The sequence below is a fragment of the Mauremys reevesii genome, linkage group 24, assembly GCF_016161935.1.
Source record: "Mauremys reevesii isolate NIE-2019 linkage group 24, ASM1616193v1, whole genome shotgun sequence".
Taxonomy (NCBI): Eukaryota; Metazoa; Chordata; order Testudines; family Geoemydidae; genus Mauremys; species Mauremys reevesii.
In genome coordinates this window covers 9,568,007-9,591,655 of record NC_052646.1, presented here as the reverse complement: position 1 = coordinate 9,591,655, position 23,649 = coordinate 9,568,007, and the positions used below count along the sequence as shown (strand labels likewise).

Genomic DNA, 23,649 nt, shown 5'->3' with positions numbered 1-23,649 from the left:
TGCCCTCTCCCCAGGGGGAGCTGCACAGGTCTGAGGCCGCTCCCTGGCGGGGGTCCGGGCGGGACAGAGCTCTGGCAGTGTGGCAGAGGCTGGGGGTTGTCCAGGCCCCCTGGGCAGTCTGAGCCCAGCTGGCTGTGGCTGTGGGAAGCCAAGATCCCATCTCAGTGCAGCTCCTCACGGGCCCCCTCCTCGATCTCACGTGGTGTCCCAGGCTGGGATCAGAGCAGCGTGAAGGACGGGGGAGACAGGGGGAGACCTGCAGAGCCCATATCCCCTGGGGAGTCTGGTGCGCTCAGCGCTGGGGCCCATCTCACTTCGGGGAGCCGTGCAGGGAGCCCAGGAGTGAGGGGTGGGGTCCAGGAACCCAGCTTGCCTTGGAGATGGAGACGTTCTCTTGGCCTGGCTTGAAGACGGCTCGATTGCACAGGCCGGCGATGCGGGCCAGGGCCGCCCAGGTGGGCGAGCGCTTATCGAAGGTTGCACCTGGCAGGAGTCACACCAGTCAGCCACATGACCCCACCCAGACCCCCGGCCACAGGACTGCAGCAGTGAGCCGCGCCCCACTGCCTGGCTGCAGCATTGTCATGTACAGTGCCCCCTGCTGGCAGAGGCTGGGACTGGAATACCCTGGAATTCCCCCCATAGCCAGTGCTCCTGCCCCACCTCCTACAGCGCCCCCTGCTGGCTGAGGCTGGGACTCAAGTAGCCAGGAACTCCCCCCATAGCCAGTACTCCTTCCCTGCCCCACTACAGCACCCCCTGCTGGCAGAGGCTGGAACTGGAGTAGCCAGGAACTCCCCACACAGCCAGTGCTCCTGCCCCACCCCCTACAGCACCCCCTGCCAGGAGAGGCCAAGATGGAGTAGCCAGGATCTTTCCTACAATCTCTAATCCAGCAGAGCCTGCTCTTGGGAGGTGCCCAGGTCTCCAAACCAGGGCATCCCAAAGTCAGGTCCCATGGGATCGAACCGAGACTGAGGCAAACAAGGGAAAGAAGAGCCAGGAATTCGGGAGAGGAACATGGAACACGGGTGCTGTGTACGAGGACTTGCCACATCCACCCTGCAGGCACTGCCATGCTACCCTCTGCCCAGGGCACACTCTGGGGCTCAGCGCAGCTGACCCTGCAGTGCTACAGGTTCCCCCCTGTACCCCCACCTCAGCCCTGCCCTGAAGCAGCACCAGGGGTTAGACAGATGCAGATGGGGGAAGGCAAGGACAGCTGGAGCAGGGAGATACACAAGATGATGAGTTAGGGGTGCAGGTAGCTGGAGTGGAGGTGGTGTCAGGGGACACCGATGGGGTGGCAGGAGGCACAGGGGGCGTGGGTGTAGGGTACAGGTGGCCATGACACGTGGGTGGTGATGACAGGGGGCGAGGGCATGGGAGAGGGGGACAGTGGTAGGGGGTGCAGGCAGTGGGTAGAGATGGGGGGGTGGCACGCAATGGTGGGTGGTATGTGAGAACACGGGTGGAGTTGGCAATGGGCATTAGTAGAGATGGGGGTGATGGCACACGCAGTGGGGGAGTGTGACAAAGTAGGAATATTTTGTAGTATTTGTGAGTCCTGCTTCTGCCTCAGTTTCCCCTATATGCTGCATTGTTACCCAGTGTGTGGAGAACGACAGGTTTGATCACAGGGCAGGCTAAGGTTATGTCTACACTACACATCTTACAGCTGCACCACTGTCAGGTCTCCCGTGTAGCCGCTCTGTGCTGACGGGAGAGAGCTCTCCTGCTGGCATGATTAAACCACCCGCAACGAGCAGCAGTAGCTATGGCTGTCCACACCGGTGCTTTCGTCAGTGAATCTCACGTTGGTCAGTGGTGTGGTTTTTTCACACCCTGGCTGACAAAAGTTTTACCAGCAAAGGTGCTGACGTAAACCTAGACTTAGGTGGTGGAGATAGTGGCAGAGGTGTGGGCGGAGGTGTGGGGGGGTGGCAGTCCCAGGGGTGTGGGCAGTGGTGGCAGTCCCAGGGGTGTGGGCAGCGGTGGTAGTGGCAGGCAGATGGACACAGTGGTGTCGGGGGGCAGTGTGAGTGGCGGGGGTGTGGGCAGGGATGCCAGGGTAGTGACGGCACTAGTGGAGGGGAAGGGGGTGGTGGAGTGGCGATGGCACAGATGGCGGGGGCACAGGCAGCGGAGGTGGGGGGAACAGGCGGCAGGTAGCAGTGACAGCCTCTCACCGGACTGGTCCTCGGTGGTGTCAGCCTCGTGGATCTGGTTGTCGAACCACATGTGGGCGACCGTCATGCGGTTCTGGGTCAGGGTGCCCGTCTTGTCGGAGCAGATGGTGGAGGTGGAGCCCAGCGTCTCCACTGCCTCCAGGTTCTTCACCAGGCAGTTCTTGCGCGCCATGCGCTTGGCGGTGAGGGTCAGACACACCTGCGGGGCGGAGGGGCGAGGGTCAGAGCAGGCATGGGGGGGTCAGGATTTGCACCCGGCACTGCCAGTGTGGTCAGATCGCCCTGCGCTGGCTGTGCCAGGGGCCTGGCCAGACAACCAGCCCCACCCTGGGGCAGCGCAGGAGCGGAACCTGTTACCGTGACGGTTGCCAGGAGCCCCTCCGGGACGTTGGCGACGATGATGCCGATGAGGAAGATGACGGCCTCCAGCCAGGTGTAGCCGAGGATGAGGGAGAGGATGAAGAAGGAGAGGCCCAGGAAGACGGCCACCCCGGTGATGAGCTGGATGAAGTGCTCAATCTCCATGGCGATGGGGGTGCGGCCCACCTCCAGCCCCGAAGCCAGCGAGGCGATGCGGCCCATCACTGTGCGGTCCCCGGTCGAGATGACGATACCCCGGGCAGTGCCTAGTGCCGTGGGGGGGAGGGGAGACAGGTATTTCAAAACTTCTGGGGGGAAGACTGGAGCCGTGGTGAGGGGTCTGGGGCTGGGAGGGGGCTCAGGAGCAGCTCTGGTAAAGGATGGATTGCGGGACCCCAACAATGTAGCAGCTCCCCCGTGCACCGCTTGTCTGGGCCCTGGGTGTCCTCTCAGCCCTGGACCAGAAGTCTTTGTCGAACCCTGCCCAGTGGCTATTCTGTGCAATGAGCTTGTGGAGGTCTCAGCCCAGCCCAGGCTGGCCCCTGGTTGGCAGCATCAGGACTGGACGAGGCCCCTCACGGTTTGCAGGCAAGCGCACGCCACCCATTGGGTGGGTGATGGGCCTGGCGGCGGTTGTGGCCTGGCTCGTTTCTGGGGTTAGGCCCTTGTCTGAGCAGCGGGCCCCTCCAGGCTCAGGGCTCTCCGTTCAGCACAGCCTCCCTCTGGCATCTCTCAGCACAGCAGTCTGTGTGCCAGGGCCAGACCTTCCTGGCATCGCGGCCCCGTCGCCTGCCCGGGCACCCTCACTGGCACTGCCTCTGCAGTTCTGGGGTTAGGCTGCCCTGGGGGTAATAACCCTTCTCATTTCCCCCCAGTCTGGCCATTTCAACTCCCCTTTGCTCAGTTCCCCCCGCCTCCGCCCCCGCACACTGATTTCAGGGCTCCATAACCGCCCCAGGCTCAGTGCCGGGGCACACGTGGGACAGCCCTGCAGATCCAGGGACGGGCCCTAAATTGAGCGGACCGGCGGCCCCCTCCCCGCTTCACCTTCCACACAGTTGGTGGAGAAGAAGCAGATGTTGCGGGTCTCCAGGGGGTTCTCGTGGGTGAACTCGGGGGAGCGGGTCTGCGGCTCCGACTCGCCCGTCAGGGAGGAGTTATCTACCTGCCGAGGCAACGGGAGGCCGGTTAGGAGCCTCGGGGCTCAAGAGAGACAGAAATTGCAAGCCCGTTAGCGATGATTTTTAATAAATCTCTAAACTCGGGGGTGGTACCGTTTGACTGGAGATTAGCGAATATAGTTCCTATATTCAAGAAGGGGAAAAAAAGTGACCCGGGTAACTACAGGCCTGTTAGTTTAACATCTGTAGTATGCAAAGTCATGGAAAAAATTTTAAAGGAGAGAGTGGTTACGGACCTTGAGGCCGATGGCAACTGGGACAAATTACAGCATGGTTTTACGAAAGGTAGATCGTGCCAAACCAACCTGATCTCCTTCTTTGAGAAAGTAACAGATTTTTTAGACAAGGGAAATGCGGTGGATCTAATATATCTTGATTTCAGTAAGGCGTTTGATACGGTACCGCATGAGGAATTACTGGTTAAATTGGAAAAGATGGGGATCGAAATGAAAATCCAGAGGTGGATAAGGAGCTGGTTAAAGGGGAGACTGCAGAGGGTCGTATTGAAGGGTGATCTGTCGGGTTGGAGGGGGGTTACCAGTGGAGTTCCTCAAGGTTCGGTTTTGGGTCCGATTTTATTCAATCTATTTATCACTGACCTCGGAACCAAAAGTAGGAGTGAGCTGATAAAGTTTGCAGATGACACAAAGTTGGGAGGTATTGCCAATTCGGAAAAGGATCGGGATATCCTCCAGGGAGATTTGGATGACCTTGTAAACTGGAGTATTAGTAACAGGATGAAATACAATAGTGAAAAGTGTAAGGTTATGCATTTAGGGATGACTAACAAGAATTTTAATTATAAGCTGGGGACGCACCAGTTGGAAGTAACGGAGGAGGAGAAGGACCTAGGAGTCCTGGTTGATCGTAGGATGACTATGAGTAGGCAATGTGATGTGGCCGCTAAAAAAGCTAATGCGGTCTTGGGATGCATTAGGCGAGGTATTTCTAGTAGAGATAAGGAGGTGCTAGTCCCGTTATATAAAGTGTTGGTGAGACCTCATTTGGAGTATTGTGTGCAGTTTTGGTCTCCCATGTTTAAGAAGGATGAATTCAAACTGGAACGGGTACAAAGAAGGGCCACTAGAATGATCCGAGGAATGGAAAGCTTGTCGTATGAAAGGAGACTTGAGGAGCTCGGTTTGTTTTCCTTAACCAAAAGAAGGATAAGAGGAGATATGATTGCACTCTTTAAATATATCAGAGGGATAAATACCAGGGAAGGAGAGGAATTATTTCAGCTCAGTGCTAATGTGGACACGAGGACAAACGGATATAAATTGTCAGTCAGGAAATTTAGGCTTGAAATTAGATGAAGGTTTCTATCCATCAGTGGAGTGCAATTCTGGAACAGCCTACCGAGGGAAACAGTGGGGGCGAAGGACCTCCATGACTTTAAGATTAAGCTAGATAAGTTTATGGAGGGGATGGTATGATAGGATAACGGGTTAGTCAATAGGTCAATAACATGCCACAATGGTAATTAGTACAAAGGGTCAATGTTGGGATATTGTTAGCCTTTTTCCAGAGGGTCTGGCTGGAGAGTCTTGCCCGCATGCTCGGGGTTCAGCTGATCGCCATATTTGGGGTCGGGAAGGAATTTTCCTCCAGGGTAGATTGGCAGTGGCCCTGGAGGTTTTTCGCCTTCCTCCGAAGCATGGGGCAGGGGTCGCTTGCTGGTGGATTATCTGCTACTAGAAGTCTTTAAATCATGATTTGGAGCATTCAACAGCAGAGTCAAGGGAGAGAATTATTTCAGCAGTGGGTGGATCGGCTTATGTGGCCTGCATCTTGCAGGAGGTCAGACTAGATGATCATAATGGTCCCTTCTGATCTTGAATTCTATGATTCTATGAGATGGGAGGAACAGACAGACAGACAGCACGGGGGCAATCTGCCTCAGTCATTATCCATCCCCTGCCCCTGGCACTGGCATCAGCCTATAAGCCCCAATTCTGCCCTTATACACATATGGACAAATCCCCCTGCTCTTGGGGCTCCCATGTCCCACCCCTCGAGTGCCCCCCCATCCTCAGTACTAGTTCACATGGGGCCCGCTGCACAGAGCATGGGCTGCTGGCAGGCTCCCTTATCCCGAGCAGCTCACTGCGGGCGCCTGGCAGCTGCACTGCTGGGGGGGGGGAGGGGAGCACGTGGACACTCGAGTTTAGGGATGGAAGGGGGGAGGGGTTCAACAGCTGGTGAGGGGACAGTTGGATCTGGGGTGCTTATCATCGCGGGCAGGGGAGGGGTTAGGACCCGCATCAGAGAGGGCTGGGGGGTTTCCGAGGGCTGCAGGGGTTGGGCTGGCAGTGGGGGATTCAGGGATGCTGCAGCCAGGCACAGGGACAGCCCAGCTTCCACTTTCACCCCATCCCTGCAGGGGAGCCCTGGGTTTACACGGGATCTGGAGATTCGGCCTGGCTGAGACCCTGCGACCTCCCCCGAGTCTGTCCTGACACAGCCTGCTGCCGTGCGGATCGGACAGGAGCCAGGGCCCGCCTACATGCCCCCCAATATGGGGATCCCTACAGAGTCCAAGGGGTGGGCTGCAGCGGCCCTTCCAAGAAGGAAGGCGCCAATATCCCCCTATATGGCCCTGTGGGTAGATCTCATAGGGCCACGATAGCAGCAAGGCCTCATGAGCCTTTTTGTGTAAGATGGACAAAGCAGGGTCCATCTGTCCGTACGGCCAAACAGAGCAGCACTGGCTGCCCTATGGCGGCCATGCCTCCCTCTCCTCTAGCCCATGGAGCCCCCACGCCAGCCCGGGGCCCAGCCCCGCCATCCTCACCTTGCAGCCATGGGAGGAGATGATGCGCAGATCGGCAGGGACCCGGTCTCCTCCCTTCACCTCCACCAGGTCTCCCACCACCACGTTCTCGGCGTTGATCTGGATCTTCTCGCCCTCCCGGATCACCAGGGCTTGCTGCCCAACGCAACCAGAAGGAGAGGTAAAGGCAAGAGCACTGCGCCCGGCTCCCGCATCCCTGGAGCCCCCTGTAACGCCCCAGCCTGCTGTGCACCCTGACCCCCATCTGCCCTGATGGGTCCCAGCCCCTCGTGGGGGAGCCCTGCAGAACGGCCCTGCCAGTGGAAGCTGTGAGCAAAGCTGCAAGTGCATGTGGTTTACCTTGCGCCAGCGTGTCCTGAGCCCACCCCCACCCTTACCCAGGGCTTGGCCTGCTGCTGGGCTCGGGTGAAACTCCCAGTGGAGTTCTGGACTCTTACAGTGTGTGGGGGGGTCACAGCTGCACCCCCTCTTCCAGCCAACAGAGGGAAGTGCTGCCCACCCACCACTGCAGCTGCTTCTCTGTCCCCACTACCCCTAGCGCTCAGCAATCAGCTCCGTTCAGGCTGGGAATGCCTGCCCCCGCCCCGTGGGCTCTCCTGCCGCCGACCAGGCAAGGCATGGCACAGGCCTGATTCTGATCTCTCTCCACCTCAGTGGGGTGACTCCCGATTTCTACCAGCGGGAGAGCGGGATCCCAGCCCATCAAGGCAGCATTTCAGAGACTGGCTGGAAGGAGGAAGCATGGAGGCCTCAGAGATTGGGACAAAATCAAAAGCTAAGCACGGTTGCGTCCAAACTCAGAAATGGCCCTCTGGCTGCGCTGCCAGCTCAGGGAGGAGGTGGATCCCCCAGACGGGCTCAGGGATCCCCAGAGAGCCTCCAGCTCTATGTTCTCTTCTCCCATCGCTTAGCGATGGCCTGGGATATTTCGGCAACAACAGCTCTTGTAACGCCATGCCCATGCCCCTGGAATCTGGGAACTCTGGGTCTAAAGACATCAGCTGCTACTGAGCTAAAGGCCATTTCCCCATGGCTGTCGCGGGCTCATCAACTCCTATTTGTGGCCCGGCCGCCACTAGAGGGAGCTCTGGAACCACACTGACTGGGTTACCCGCCGCAAGGGACCAGCCGAGATCTTAACGCCCTGAAACTGGACTCGGACCCACATTTCTCAAATGGACCAAAATCCCAGCTCCTGCCCTAAGCCTTTACAGGTGTCCCCAACCCAGATTCCACTTGTGCTGCTTGGGTCTGTCTCTCCTGTCAAGGAGATTTAGGATCAAAAGGGAGCCTTAGAGGGGAAAATTCTTCCCTCTATTGGATGGAATCGGAACTGCTTGTCTGTGTGACATGGGCCCTATATTGCTAGCAGTCAGTGAGGATCCTCCTCTAGCTCAGGAGGCTGGGCCTTAGGTGCTGGAAGACCCAGGTTCTATCCCCCATGAAGTGGGCACTCCTAGGTAGCTGTGGGTTTGTTGCAATCAATGTTTTGTAGCTTGGCCATGACCCTTCCAACCTGAGCTGCCTTTATTCAGATGGTCAGGCTCCTCCTTTCATTGGTGCTCCCTTCCCGTGCCACGTGGCGCCAGCAGGGTGCAGAGGATGGGCGAGGGGAGCTCCTACCTGTGGTACCATGTTTTTGAAGGAATCCATAATCTTGGAGCTCTTGGCCTCCTGGTAGTAGGAGAAGCAGCCGGTGACTATGACCACAGCAGCTAACACCACGCCCAGGTACAGCTGGGGAGAGAGGAAGACTGTTCAGACATAGGGGATTTCTGCACCCATTGCCGCAATGCAGTCACCCCTGGGGTGGGATGTGGCAGCTGCTTAACAGACGCATAGTGATGCTGCCAAGCAGTTTAGGACAGGAAGTGACAAATATCTGACCCTGTGAGGAGAAGCAGGTAATTACTGGAGATGGAGTTTGGCTGGGGCCCAGGGGCTAACACCCCAACTGGGATGAAAAGTTGGTTCCCTAATGATCACAAGTAGTTGGGACTTGGGCTGGTGTCTCATCCCAAAGGCGAGGCCTGGGGCAGCACAGAACCCCTGGCCACTGTGCTCGGTGCTGGCTCCACAGGGAGAGCGCCCCCTACTGGGCCACCCTCATCATTCCCTGCTGCACAGCGCCCCCTAGCACCTCACTGGAGCAGTGGGGCCAGCACTGACAGTGAAGGGAGAGCACCCCCCACCCCCCGAACCCCTCCTCGCTCTCTGCAGCACTTGCAGGTCTTCCCGGGCGAGATCAGCCTTGGGGTGGGACAGCTGTTGAGGCAGAGCTGCCCCCGCTCATGTTACTACAGCTCTTATTTAGGAACCAGGGCTGAGTTATTTTGCAACCTGCCTTCAGTGCAGGGAGACAGTGAACTGTTCCTCACCCATCCCCCAGTGCTGGGAGTATCCAGGTGGGACCAGTTCAGCCCGGCTCTGCCTGCCTCGGCCAAGAGATGCTGCTCACTTGCTCTGGGTTGAGTTTGGTGAATCAAAGCCCAGAGCTGACCGAACGGATGAGACCCCTGGAGCCTGCGCCTAGGCCGGGTTCTCACAAATCTCTGGGAGGCTGGGATGAGACCCTACGGGTAAGACCAATCCCCCCTCAAGTTCAGGCCTGAGAGTCCCCCCTGAATTCGCCCCCCCCCAGCTTTAGGGGAAGGACAGAAGCAGGGAGTTTCAGTGAGGTTCCATTCAGAGGTTTGTTCAACCCCCGGAAAGTCCAGGTGTGGGGTGGAGAATCCAGCTGAACCCAGCCCTGGGCCACTGGCCAGAAAGACCTGGTTCCCCCCGCCCCGTGTCTGATCTGCTCCGGGTCACATGTGGCTCACGTTGTCATTGGCCGGCTCGTCCTCCATCACGGCCTGGATGCTGTAGGCCAGGAAGCAGAGGATGGCGCCGATCCACAGCAGGATGGAGAAGCCCCCGAAGAGCTGGCGGCAGAACTTGACCCACTCGGGGGTGGTCGGCGGGGGCGTGAGGGCGTTGGGGCCATCCTGCGCCAGGATCTCGGCTGCGCGGGTGTTGGTAAGACCCTGCCCGGGCAGAGGGGGGTCAGAGGGATGGCAGGGGAGCGAAGGAGCAACACAGAATCCAGAGGAACAACAAAACGGGAGGGCAGGAGGAAAGAACAGAGAGAAAGAGCCAGTTACGTGCTACCAGGGTCCGAAGCACCTAAAGGCTGGATGAGCCCCCGTATCTCCGGCATTTCACACTGTTGGCTCCTCCCGCACCAGACCCTGCGGCTGGTGAAGGGAACGGAGCTGCTGCCCAAGGCTCCCCCCCCCCAACACACACACATCACAGAGCCCTGGGGATCCAGTTCTCCTGAATCCCCCACTGCCCAGTGCCACCAGGCTTGAGGGGGGGTCCCCGAGGGAAGCCCCTCCCTCACCCTGCCAAACGCCCACACTGCAGGGGGCTGCTGGGGCTTCTGGTGGGGAATCCCTCCCCCATTGGGGCTTCTGGGGGGACCCTTCCCTGTATTTTGAGCACCAGGTGAATGGAGTGGCCCGGACGCTGCACAGAACCTGCACCCAGGAGCCTGGGAATCAGGGCCCAGACCATCCTTCACAGGGGAAGGCTCAGGCCTCAGGCTGACCCCACCCTAAGGGAAGGGTGAGGGCAAATTCTCCCAAGATCTGGCAGGGGGTTGAGGTCAGATGGCGGGGTGGGGGGAAGCAGGAGGGTACCTGCGATGGCTGATGCTGCAGCGATTGTCATCAGGCAGTGGTGTGGGGCAGGATGGCAGCGCAGCCTGGGAAGTGGAAAGCAGGGAGCGAGGGGCGATAGTGGAGGAGGAGCAAGGGGGGGAGAGGAGAGGAGGGTGATGGGGAGGGAGGGTGGTGGGGGAGGTAAGTTGTGGGGAGAGGGCGATGTGGGGGAGGGGCACCAACCCACAGACACTGACATGTCCTGACTTACCCTGGACAGATCCACCTGGTATTTCCTGCCCAATTCATCCAGGGACAGCTTGTGATCGTCCTGCCAGGGGAGAGGTGGGGGAAGGTCACAGGCAGAATAACAAGAGAGCGGAATGTCCTGGGAACAGAACCAGATCTGAAGGGCCCGTCCGGCAGAGCGCTGGCGCATTGGGGCCTGCTGCCTATCTGGGGTGGGTTTTCAACCAGTTCTGCACCCACCTTATAGTAGCTCCATTTAGGTTGTATTTTCCCTAGTTTGTTTATGAGGAGGTCATGCAAGACAGTATCAAAAGCCTTACTAAAGTCAAGATATACCACATCTACTGCTTAACCAGGAAAATGCCCCATTTCGTCACACCCCCATAACCACAAGGCATGTTACCCTGTCAAAGAAAGCTGTTAGGTTGGTTTGATACAATTTGTTTTTGACAAATCCACACTGACTGTTACTTAGCACCTTATTATCTTCTAGATGTTTGCAAATTGATTACTTAATTATTTGCTCCATTATCTTTCCGGGTACCGAATTAAACTGCGATTCCCCGATTCCCCGAGTTGTCCTTATTCCCCTCTTTATAGATTGGCCCTAGGTTTGCCCTTTTCCAGTCCTCTAGAATTTCTCCCGTCTTCCATGACTTTTCACAGATAATTGCTAATGGCTCCGATATCTCCTCAGTCAGCTCCTTGAGTATTCTAGGATGCATTTCATCAGGCCCTGGTGACTTGAAGACATCTAACTTGTCTAAGTAATTTTTAACTTGTTCTTTCCCTATTTTAGCCTCTGATGCTACCTCATTTTCACTGGCATTTGCTATGTTAGACGTTCAATCACTACTAGTCTTCTTGGTGAAAACTAAAACAAAAAAGTCATTGAACACTTCTGCCATTTCTACATTTCCAGTTATTGTTCCTCCTCCCTCATTGAGTATCAGGCCTACCCTGTCCTCGGTCTTCCTCTTGCTTCTTATTTATTCGTAGACTCTATCCACCCATCTACCTGCACCATCCATTTATCCAGCAGCCAGCCACTTGCACTATCTATCCATCCATCCCTCCATCCATCCTTCCACCAACTTCTTTCTGTCTTCTGTTGCCTTGGTGTCTGATGCTAGGTGCTGATCACAGGGGTGACCAGCAAGATCTAGCAAGGATGGGGGGAGGCAACCTCACAGTCCCATAAGCATGGAGGGGGGTGACCTGCCTTGGGCGGGGGGAAACAGGTCAAGGGCCCTCCCGCACCAGGCATTGGCAGTCCGGCCCCCCAGCAGTGCCCATGGGATGGATCAGATCCTTACCAGGTTCACCTCCTTCTTCAGCTCGTCCAACTCTTTCTCCTTCTGTTTCTTCTTGCCACCGCCATTCTCGGAGGTGGTTGCCGCTGGCGAATACTCCCGCCCAACCTGCCAGGGGAGAAGAAAGAGGGGTAGTGTTACCTCAGTGGGCAGGGGACTCCAGAAGCCACACAGACCCACAGGGAGGAGAGAGACGCAGGGAGGAGGAGCACCCCAACTCATGGCAGCCATGCAGCACGAAGGGCACGACTAGGCATGGGAGCCCAGGACTGGCTGGGCTGTGGCCACCCCCTGGCAGATCCAGAACCGGGTCAGAGCGTCCCCCTGGCAGAAGGTGCTGGGTGGCAAGTGGGAATGAACTCAGTGCAGATAGAGTCTCCCCCCACCACCACGCCAGGTCCTCAGCCAGGACTTCAGAGCAGCCAATGCAGAACAGAAGCCAGCTCTGGCCACCTGGCAGCTCAGGACAGCCCAAGTGTCAGGTCCCTGGGCCTCAGACAAAACCTAGGCAGGTCTCCAGGGAATGGCATCTCCTGCAGCAGGGCCGAGACATTCCTGGTGTCTCTCCCGCAACACTTGCTGTGTCAGGTCAGGCCTGGGGGAGACGAGACGCAGAAGTGGGAGAGGGGGAGTTGTGTTCCCCCCATCCCCCGCCCTGCCTGGATGCAAGAGATCAGAAAAGTGGGACCACAGCCAGGAAAGGCGAATGGATGTTTCCTCGGGCTGCCCCATCTGTGGGTCTCTCTGCACCAATTGCCTCTCATCTTACACTTAGATTGGAAGCTGTTTGGGGCAGGGACTGTCTCTTTGTTCTGTGTTCGTATCATGCCACGGGGTCCCAGTGCATGGGTGGGGTGCTGAGGTGCTACCGTAATACACCTAATAAATGATGCACAGTGCCTAGCACCATAGCGTCCTGGTCGTGGCCGGGGCTCTGACACACTACCATAATACACCTAATAAATGATGCACAATGCCTAGCACTGGGGTCCTGGTTGTGGCTGGGGCTCTGACATGCTACCATAATACACCTAATAAATGATGTACAGCGCCTAGCACCATGGGGTCCTGGTCGTGGCCGGGGACAGGGAGACATGCTCTGGAAATGCTCCTCTGAGCTCTGCCACTGACTTGTGAGTCACTTTCATGCTCCATGCCTCAGTTTCCCCCTCTGCAAAGTGGGGATGATCCTGATTCCCCTCCCGGGTGTCAGGCTCAGCTCGCACATGAGTGTGAAGTGCTTTGAGATCCTCCAAAGGCTGGGCAAAGGCTCATGGCCCTGTGGATGATGGCATTCCCAGTGCCCCTGCCCTCACAGTCTGCAGGTGGCGCTCTGACGATGGCGGACTGCTTCTGCTCCACGCAGGAGCCCCAGGGCCAGAATGCCAGGAGAGAGGCTATTCCTATCCCAGCATTCCCACGCGGAGTGGTCACAGGCAGTGGTGGGAATCACATCAGGAATCCTGCTCTTGGGAGCTTCCTGCCCTGGTTTGTGAGCCCAGCGGCCTGGAGAGCTCGGGGAGACAGTTGGTGTTTGGGAACTGAACTCAAGCCCCAAATCTTCCAATGCTCACTCTGCGCTAAGCAAACAGCACATGGGGCGGGGGCGGGGGAGGGAGCTGGGACCTCTAGCTGTCCTGCCAATGCTGCCCTGGCATAGACAGCACTGTGCCCTGCTATGCCAGTGACTTCACCCTCCCCAGGGACACTCTGCCAAAGCAGAGACACTGAATTCCCCTGGTTCCTGCTGCTTTGGGCTGGTGGCTCCTCTTGAGGGGGCTCTGGGATTCATTACTGCGGGCCCTCGGGAGGGGGTTGCTTGAGAGGAGACTGGCACATCCTGGGATGATTCCCCTGGCTCTCCCTGTGCTGGTGGGCATCCGGGAGCCCAGCGGGGCATAAGCCCCCATGGGTGACGTGGGGGTCGAAGACGGGGACTCAAGCGCTCAGCTTGTGGGAGCGGGGCCAGGCAGCCGGGAAAGCAGCGTTTATTCAAAGGCAGAAAATAAAGAGGACCTCAGCTCTCTGCTGTCATGGAAAAGTCCCCCCAGTGCCAAGAACAACCGCTATGAGCAAAGGGTCACGTTACGGTGGGGGGGGGGGGAGTAGGGATGGTGGGAAGGGAGGGAGGCATTGAAACTGTTAGGAACCCTGAAAGCAGCCACAATTTGGGGAAAGTCCCTGGGACAAGGCCAGCCTGCCAACTGCAACTCCCCAGGTATCATTATGGTGCATTTCCAGAGCATGTCTCCCTGCCCCCGGCCACGTGTGCGGGGGGGCATTCTGCACGGCCCCAGCTATGATTTGGGGGGGCCGTCTTCACAGGCCCCGCTGGTTTCTGCCCCCGGCTCTGGGCCTCTCCCGTTCCCCTGTATCGATCGAAGCGGAACCCCTTCCCCCGGGGCTGGGGGCGCTGGCTCCAGTTCCAGCATGCCGGGCTCCCTCTCCTCCGCCTCCACTCCTGGGAACAGCCTGTAACAGAGTGAGAGTGAGGGGGACAGGTGCAGGCCCAGGGGGATCTACGGCAGTGCAATGAGAGCCAACCATTTCAAAGGCAGCCCCAGCCCAGCCCCCCAGCCCCAAAGCTAGGATCCACACGGGCATCTCCCGCCGTGAGCCTGGGTCTGGGTGAGCAGGATCCTTAAGAAGACGGGGTAGGAGGCTGGAGTGCACCCTCTTAAAGGAGTCTTGGATTTGCCACTCCAGATCACACCCCCTGGCCCATCTAACCCAGCAGCTCCCAGCTCTGGATCAGATCCCCTGGTCCCTTTGTCCAGTAGCCCACCTTCCTCCACATCTGAACAGGCCATTGGTTCATACGTGCAGTACCCTGACCTCTGCAGCTGCCGAAATACGACTTTCCTCCGCAACACCCTCCTCCCCCTGCCCCCAGCCACATAGGCAATGGGGGATCCTTCCTGACCCCTGCAGCTCCCTGCCCTGCAACATGAGAGTCAATCACCCTGACCATGGCCCCCTTTGCATTTTACAAACATATCTCCACCCCTTTTTGGCTCTGCCCATGCTGGTAGCCCAGTTACGGCACTGTTTGGTGCTGCCGGTCCAGGCAGGATCGCACGGTCTTGGGACACAGCTGGCCCCTAGGGCGACTTGGTCAGTTTCGCAGCACAGACAGGGCTATGTTTGACTGGATCCTATTGGACTTGGTGTGTTAGATCCAATTAGGGAATGATTCCCTGGGGTTTATGATCAGGGCAGCAAGGATGCCAGAGGGCCCTGGTCTGCAAGGGAAGTCATGTCTGTCTCCAGAGACTGGAGGAGAGTCTGAGCCAAAAGCCCCCGCAGGAAGAAAGAGAGCGCGGAAGAAAGTGTCTCTCAGGCCATGAATGGGGAAGGGAGAATAGAGCCTCCTTTCTGCTCCATATAAAGGGCTGAATAGTCCTGGCACTTCCCGGGGTTCATGAGTCCAGCCTCCTGCCTGTGGTTTCCATGGCTCTTTGGGATCCTTCGCCGTGCGGCGAGGAGATAGCTAAGGAGCTCTCAGTTCTGTTTGACAACCTCTTGCTCCCAGCAAAGATCCCAAAGCACCTTCCAGGATCTGCTGCTCCAGCTGCCGAAATGCAGCCCCTTCTGGGGTGGGATGCAGCAGCCAAGCGGAACAGAGCCCCATGCCCAGCTGTGTGTGGGCAAGGCCCCAGGGTTAACACGCTGCCTCTTGCCATAAGTACTTGGATCTTTAATGACAGCGGTGAGGCACTTACAGCCAGCCACCCCTGCCATCGCCAGCACCACCCCCTAAGCAGCCAGCACGGACCTTGCCCTGCTTTGGGGCTCTGGACTGGGGGCAGCAAAGCCCCCTCAAAGCTGGGCTAGCACCGGTGGGACTCCCTATCTTTCAGTCATAGAGGCTAGATTACCATGACATGGTATATCTCTGGGAATATCCGCGCCCCCCTCCTCGTCCCAGCTCTCTGCCCCCCACCCTCACAACCTCCAAGTGCCAAACGATGCCCTATAGAGGGACCATCGAGCAGCAGGAGGTGACCTGGCAGAACGAGCCCCTGCCTGTAGTCAGTGGCACAGGTGAGTTAGATGCTCTGGGCCCTATCCTGAGCCCTTTGTGTCCCCCACACCCCCCAGTCGCTCACCGGGTGCACTTGCTACAGGATCAGGGCCATTACAGGAGTGTCACTCCTTTGGCCAGCCATGCTCATGGGGCTGCAGTTCTGATCCCTAACACTAGAGGGGGACCCAGAGCTCCAGGCTGGGATTTACATGGGGCCAATGGCCTGGACTCCCCACACTGCCCCAGCTGTGCCTTGCCTCTTCCAGGTGACTGGGTGGGGCAGAGACCTATACAGGGAGTCGCTGGGGCCAGATGAGGAGTGGTAAAGCCCCAGCTTGGGGAGGTTGCACACACCTGCACCATGCCCATGGTACAGAGCAGGACTGTACCAGGACTCCTGGGTTCTGTTCCCACTTCTGTGACAGACTTGTAGTGAGAACTTCAGCAAGTCCCTGCACGACTCTGTGGCTTGATTTCCCCAGCTGGAGGCTGGGATAATACCACCAACCACACGGGGTGCTGTTGGGTTTAATTAACGTTGGCCCAGAATGGCAAGACTCTCAAAGGGAGGGGGCTCGAGAAGCAGTGGAGTTCGGATCCGAATCCCCACGGGAGCCCTGCTGCTCCATCCCCGTCCACTCTGCCTTTCCACAGGTCTCTCCTAGGCCAATGATTCCCAGGGAGAGGGGTCAAGATGTGACCCTGTGGCTCATCTACCCCATCCTCCCTCCTGCATCTCTTTCTAGCTGGCATCTCTTGGCAGGCAAGTGCCATGCCCGGCTGGCTGCACAGAGAGTTGTCAGTGAGGTACCAGACTCTGAGCTTTAGCGGCCACATCTGCCCAGCAAACACTGTCTAAATTCCCCAAATCCTGTCCCAGCGGGCACTGGGCTCAGCATGATCCGGGCGAATGGGGGGGGGGGGGTGTCACACTTCTTTGGTCCCTTGACAGCCCCTGTCATGAGTCTGTGGCGGAGCCTCCCTGAGGACACTGCAATATGCTCATGTAAATATTTTGTTTGCTGTGGCCCGCTGTCATTTTCAACAGTGCAATGAACTGGCTAGTGCATCTGTGCATGACTGCCTTCTACTGGCTGGGATCCCAACTAATTAGCTGTGTGTCATAGGCCTCATACTGCTCCTAGGTAATGGGGATTCTCCTTTCACTCAGGGGTTGTTTTGGCTCAGAGGTCTGGTCCTGCTGTGGATGTGACGTTTTCAGGGGTGCCACGGAACACAGAAATGTAACAATTGCGGCAGTTCTCATAGAGGAATAACAGTGAAAAACTGCACCCTGCTTCATTTATATTTCCTGACCCCTAAAGTGTCACCAGAGCAACAGCTGTGAAATCTCTTCTTGCAAGATACTGTATCAATGCAAAATGTTGTTATTGGGTATTCATGTGGCTTTTCAGAAAATGGGTGGTTTTTGCCATGGAAAATTTTGATGAAAACAGGCCAAAAATTCCTTCTCATCTAAATTTTCCGTGGAAAAATTACATTTTTGCACCAGAAATTCAAATAACGAAAAATGAGCTCAGAAAAGGGGAATTAGTGGCCAAAATATTTCGGTTTTCAGGTGTTCCGTTTTTCCAACAAAAAAGGGCCCAGAAAATGCACGGAAAGCCGACCCTTTGCACAAGAAGTTTTATGGAGTCGAAAACCTGATTTCCCGATGAAAATAAATGTCCACAGAACATTTTCAGCCACCCCTAATTATTAGAGCAAGAGCTCATCACGTGGCAGACCTCTTCGAAAGGCTCCGGATAATAAAAGAACGAGAAATGCTGTCGCAGGCTCGGATCCTGTGCTGAGCTTCATGTGGGAGTTCTATGCACCCACACGCAGATCAGGTTCTATCCCCTAGGCAGCACTCTTAGCCCTGTATGTTTCCTATGCATGTCTCCACGCTATCCCCCATTCAAGCCCCCATTCTGAGTGCTTCCTGTGGGCGCAGGACATTGTTCTCCCCACTGAAGCTGTTTAAAGAGGAGAGTTATTTTTCAGGCAATGTGGTTTTCATTCTCCCTTCTGTATAAGATTATTGCTTGGCTGTAAAAATACTTTAAAAAGAATCCTTCTGTGAACAGCTCTCTGCCCCTCTGTGGTGCCTCCCACTTGGGAACGTCAAAGGTGAATGAAAATTGGAACAAACCTGTGATCATCTGGGAACATCCCAGCTATGGGGCTTCGGAAGTACAGCAGGGATGGAACCCACACCTTCTGAGGCACAGCCCCCCTGCCATCTGAGCCTGAGGAGAATCTCTACAAGCACTATAGGGTCTAGGATACACATCTGATCATCCAGAGGGAGACATACGCATTAGCCAGTTGGTGACACTGAAGTGGCTTGCCCAAGGTCACAGCACAAGTCAGGTACAGGATTGGGAGCAGAACCCAGGGGCCCTTACAGCGCCGCTATACCCACTAGACTCCACTCTCTTCTAGAGCTGGAGACAGAACCCAGGAATCCTGACAACCAGATCCCTGCTCTCAACCCTAGACCCCATTCACCTCCCAGTACTGGAACTAGAACCGGGGAGTCCTGACGGGCAGTTCCCTAGTCTGCCTTCCTAAACTGTCACTTCATCATCCTTCTTCTACACACTGTTTGCTGTATAGCCTGGTCCCCATGGTTTTCAGTTTCCCGTGAGTCGTGTGTTAGGAGCAGTGTATAAATCTCGTTAATGAATTCATGCTCCATCTCTAGCTCCACGAAGGTTCCCAGGCTCTGGCATTTCCTACAGATCTGGCCATTCTACATACATACATAAATCAACCCACTCTGCATTTCAGCTTCTGGGGAACTAATTAGCAAAGCAGAGCCAGGCGCTCCACGTCGCAGGTCGGAGGAATTCTGTTTCAAGGGATTTGGGGCACATGCCCTCTCCCCAAACTACCCCACAGTGCTGCAAAGCCCACCCCCGATAATGCAAGGGGGCGTTGGTAGCTGGGCTGGATTGCTCCTTCCGAAATGTCCCTCATGTCTCGACAGCGTTCAGGAGGCGGGGGCAGTGGAGTGGAGCCAGCTTGCAGCAGTCGGGGTATTTTTTAATGCTAGCTGCAAAAAGTTCCCGAAGAGCTGAAAACACCAGGGGGGAGCCCCACTTTATTCAAACAAACTTCCTGGCTAAGCCAGCTCTCTGATCCCGGCGGTGGCATGCAGAGGACAGCTGAGCTGATTTTGCTTTTGGAATGCAGCCTATGTCTCCAAATAATCCCCCGGGGCCAATGCCCCGGCCAACTCCTTCACCCCCACCTGGAGTCTGACCCAGCCCTGGCGAGGGGGCTGTTTACCCAGCGGTCACATTGTTTGGTAAGCGGTACCCTCCGTCGCATTGTTCGCCTGGCTGCAAAAATGTTTCCCTGCAGCGAAGGGGAGGGGGTGCATTGGAAATGGCAATTATGGAATGAGAGACCAGGCCCGGAGCAGCGGGGGGCCCTGCCCAGTAATGAAAGAGGTGCCAGAGCTCAAGTAATTTTTTTTTACTTTCATAACTGATGCAGCAAGCCCAGAGGTGCCAGGGCTATGAACTGCCAGGCCCAGAGGTGCCAGGGCTATGAACTGCCAGGCCCAGAGGTGCCGGGGTTATGAACTGCCAGGCCCAGAGGTGCCGGGGTTATGAACTGCCAGGCCCAGAGGTGCCGGGGCTATGAACTGCCAGGCCCAGAGGTGCCGGGGCTATGAACTGCCAGGCCCAGAGGTGCCGGGGCTCTGAACTGCCAAGCCCAGAGGTGCCGGGGCTCTGAACTGCCAGGCCCAGAGGTGCCGGGGCTCTGAACTGCCAGGCCCAGAGGTGCCGGGGCTATGAACTGCCAGGTCCAGAGGTGCCGGGGCTCTGCACTGCCAGGCCCAGAGGTGCCGGGGCTCTGCACTGCCAGGCCCAGAGGTGCCGGGGTTATGAACTGCCAGGTCCAGAGGTGCCGGGGCTCTGAACTGCCAGGCCCAGAGGTGCCAGGGTTATGAACTGCAAAGCCCAGAGGTGCCGGGGCTCTGAACTGCCAGGCCCAGAGATGCTGGGGTTATGAACTGCAAAGCCCAGAAGTGCCAGGGCTCCGAACTGCCAGGCCCAGTGGTGCCAGGGTTATGAACTGCCAGGTCCAGAGGTGCCAGGGTTATGAACTGATAAGCCCAGAGGGGCCGGGGCTTTGAACTGCCAAGCCCAGAGGTGCCGGGATTATGAACTGCCAGGCCCAGAGATGCCAGGGCTCTGGACTGCCAAGCCCAGAGGTGCCGGAGCTCTGAACTGCCAACCCTAGAGGTGCCGGCACTCAGCCCTGGCACATATTAAGCACTGGCCCTGCCTGCCTTCCAAGCTGCACAAACAAGCCCCAGAAAGTTACATGCCCGTGTTCCCCCCTCGTTTGTTGCTGCTTCACTCCTGTCTCAAACTTTGAAGCTCTCCAGTCCCTCGTTCCCCAGTCGCGTAGCTGAGGGCAGACTCGGGTAGCCAGAGTTTACCCACGTCTCCTTCGGGGAATTTGGCGTTTAGTTTAGGTTTCTTTACCCGCTTCTTTTTCTACCACAGCATCACTGTCGGCTTCAGTCCCATTCAAGCCATTCCAAGCACAATCCCCTTAAAACGCACTCAAGGCGTCCTACTCACCCCTTTCCCCATCTTCGCCGGGGGCTGGATGGAAGGAACGCAGGAGGAGGAAAGGAGAAATCAGTCGAGAGAGAAGACTTCCCAGCTTTCTTTAAATAGCTCCCTCCTTCGCCCCTCTCCTTCTCTGGACAGGGTCACTTGTTGAAACAGGATCTTGGGTCAAGAAAAACTCCACCCTCCTCCCACCCCTTTCTCTCTCCCCCCACCCCGAAGCCTTGTGTCTCTGCTCCGCTAGCTGGGGAGAATCCAGGGCCAGCAATGTGCTGTGCAATGTCATGGTATACACAGCCCGCCCCCCGCCCCCTGCGTCTGTCGGTCGGCTGTAAGGCAGAGCTCTGTTTGGGAAGTCAAAGGGCTGCATCAAGTCCCCCTTGGCTCCAGCTGACTGTGATAAATGAAGCTCTCCAGAGGGACCCAGCCTCCACACTCGGGGGCTTAGTCGGGGCTTTTCATGCACTTCCTGAGCGGAACAGACGTGGGTTTGTTTGCGGAGTTTGGGTAATAGGTCCCTCTATGTGAGTTGTGGGGGCGCACAGAACGCACGAAATGGACAATGCACTACGTCCAGGTCTATCCTTCCACCAGCATCTATCTGTCCATCTACCTCCCACCCCCCCATCCCCATCTCTTCCTCTTTCCCCTGGGCACCCCTCTCTAGCCAGCCCCCAGTGCTGTGTTTTGCTGGGATGGTTATAGGTAAATACACAGGCAGAGCTCATGTCACCTCTCCGGCTCTGGTGCAGCTATCGCTGGCCCAGAGCGGCCCCTGAGGCTGGGAACGGCTCAGGGACTTGGCCTAGGCTCTGGGAACAGCTCGGGGACTCTATGCTGTGGTGTGACTGGCTGTGGGGAGCTGCTCAGCTGCTGTCTGGGCTGTCCCCACTGTGTGGACACCAAATCAAAGACCCTGTTCCGCCAACGTCTGAGCCAGGCCGGTCTGCCGGGTGTGGCACAGCGGGGAGAATAAGGCTCCTAGGTTCTACTCATGGCTCTTAGCCCCCTGCATGCTCTGTGCCTCAGTTTCCCCCATTGCCATGACAGGGAGAGTCAGGGGTTTAGTCCATGCCTGTGTAGGAAGAGCCCTGTGCTGGCAGCTGCTAGTGAAGGTCTGAGGGCTGTTTCTCTGCAGGAGGGTCTTATCACAGGTGGACCAGCCACTCTGGAGCCACAGGCTGGCTCAGGATACAGAGAGCCCTTGCTGCTCAGGGGAGACCAACCACAAACCATCAGCAACCAAGTGGTGCGGGGTTGCAGTGTCTGCAGGGTGCAGAGTGTTGAGGACTGTCCTGGAATTGCAAGCTCTCCCTTTAAGAGTGTGGCGGGGGAGGGTGGAGGGGTTCCTGGTCCTGCTTGCAGGCTAGGGGCCTTTGTAGGGAAGCCTGCAAATGGTGTTGGACAGTCAGGCTGGCCCGAACCAGCCTAGAGCATGGTGGGGTGAGTGGTGCCTCTCTGCCTTAGGAAGCAGCCTGCTTGGTCTCTCACACATTCCTAGATGTCAAGGCCAGAAGGGACCATCATGATCATTTAGTCCAATGTACTCAGACCTCAGTGGTTCAGGAGCCAAATTAGTGATCACTATTACCCAGCAGAGCCACAGGAGTGTGAATTCATTGTTTCATTTACTGTAGTACTATTCATATTTAAACAGTGTGATGGGGAAATATTTAGTTTATATATTATTATATTATATATATAAATTATTATATATATATTATTCTCACAGCAAACAAGTTGATAACTTAGTTTCTTAATTGGTTAATAACTAGGGCCCTACCGTATTCACAGTCCATTTTGATAAATTTCATGGTCATAGGTTTTTAAAAATCTTACATTTCACGGTTTCAGATATTTAAATCCGATACTTCATGGTGTTGTAACTGTGGGGATCCTGCCCCAAAACTGGATCATGGGCAGGGGTCACCAGGCTTTTGTAGGGGGGTCACGGTGTCTGCGCTGCTGCTGGTGACGGCACTGCATTCAGCGCTGGGTGGCTGGAGAGCAGCGGCGGCTGGCCGGGTGCCCAGGTCTGAAGGCAGCGCTCCCGCCAGCAGCAGCACAGAAGCAAGGGTGTCAATATCACCGCACCTCCCTTACTTCTGCGCTGCTGCCTTCAGAGCTTGGCGGCTGGTGAGTGGCGGCTGCTGGCCGGGAGCCCAGCTCTAAAGACAGTGCCATAGCCAGCAGCAGCGCAGAAGTGACAGTGGCATGGTGTGGTATTGCCACCCTTACTTCTGCCCTGCCACTGGGGGTGGGTCTGACCCAGCCACGGGGTGCCCCCAGCCCCAGCCCTGCCCCTCCCCAGTGCTTGGAGATGACAAGGGCCTTGGGCTGGCTGCGTGTGTTTGTGGTGACCATAGCGACCCCCTGACCACGGCACCCTGGGCAGTCGCCTGAGCTGGGTGCCTGGCCGGCAGCCACCCTTCTCTGGCCGCCCAGCTCTGAAAGCAGCACAGAAGTAAAGGTGGCAATACTGTGACCCCTCCACAACAGCCAGATTTCACAGGCGAGACCAGATTGCACGGTCCATGGCACATTTTTCATGGCCGTGACTTTGGTAGGGCCCTATTCATAGCATAGGAAAAGCATCCTGATTGGTTAAGAACTTAGATCGGTTAATAATTACATCACACTGTGTTAATATGACGGGCTGCAAAAAGCCGCAAGGAGACACGTTAACCGGACACTTGCAGCTCGCGAGCCGCAGTCTCAGCACCACTGAGCTAGTCTGACGTCCTGCACGTGACAGGCCACAGAACCCACCCGCCTGCTCCGCCACTAGGCCCAGAACCTCTGGCTGAGTTACTGGAATCCTTGATTGAAAGATTTCAAGTTACAGAGAATCCCCCATTTACTCCAGTTCAAACCAGCAGGTGACCATGCCCCACGCTGCAGAGGGGAGCGAGAAACCCCCAGGGTCTCAGCCAGTCTGACCTGGCCCCTGAGCGTGGGCTTCACGTTCCTGTGTGCTCCTGTTCAGGGTTACGAGAATGAAAGTGGGCTGACATTGCAACCTGCCCAGATGGCATTTTTAGCCGACTCTGGGTGTGTGCCACGAACATAACAAAGGGGTGATGGACTCAGGGGGCAGCCAGAGGGGAGGGAGCACAGTTCTCATCCCAGCTAGTAGACACTAGAGGGGTGAGGGGCAGATGTGTGGGAGAAAACCACACTTGGCAGCAGTCCGCCTGAGCGTCTCAAGGCTCTGCTTGGGGAGGGGGGTGGGGAATTCCAATGTGCTTAACCTGTATTTCAAATGGGGAAACTGAGGCACAGAGGGGGAAGTGA

The 23,649-nt window shown here is 56.8% G+C and overlaps 1 protein-coding gene across 1 annotated transcript in view; it reads right to left on the bottom strand.

Annotated features, from left to right (window-relative positions):
- The window catches only part of LOC120390167 (sodium/potassium-transporting ATPase subunit alpha-2), a 37,535-nt gene extending 17,029 nt beyond the window's left edge, over positions 1–20,506 (bottom strand). The window contains exons 1-10 of the mRNA XM_039512550.1: positions 20,365–20,506; positions 11,734–11,838; positions 10,440–10,499; positions 9,347–9,550; positions 8,148–8,261; positions 6,525–6,659; positions 3,597–3,714; positions 2,547–2,815; positions 2,190–2,388; positions 374–483 (exon numbers count right to left, since the gene is read on the bottom strand). Of these exons, the coding sequence (XP_039368484.1) occupies positions 374–483; positions 2,190–2,388; positions 2,547–2,815; positions 3,597–3,714; positions 6,525–6,659; positions 8,148–8,261; positions 9,347–9,550; positions 10,440–10,499; positions 11,734–11,838; positions 20,365–20,376 (1,326 nt within the window). The 5' untranslated portion in view covers positions 20,377–20,506. The remainder of the gene's footprint in view (positions 1–373; positions 484–2,189; positions 2,389–2,546; positions 2,816–3,596; positions 3,715–6,524; positions 6,660–8,147; positions 8,262–9,346; positions 9,551–10,439; positions 10,500–11,733; positions 11,839–20,364) is intronic.
- Positions 20,507–23,649: the final 3,143 nt, after the last annotated feature.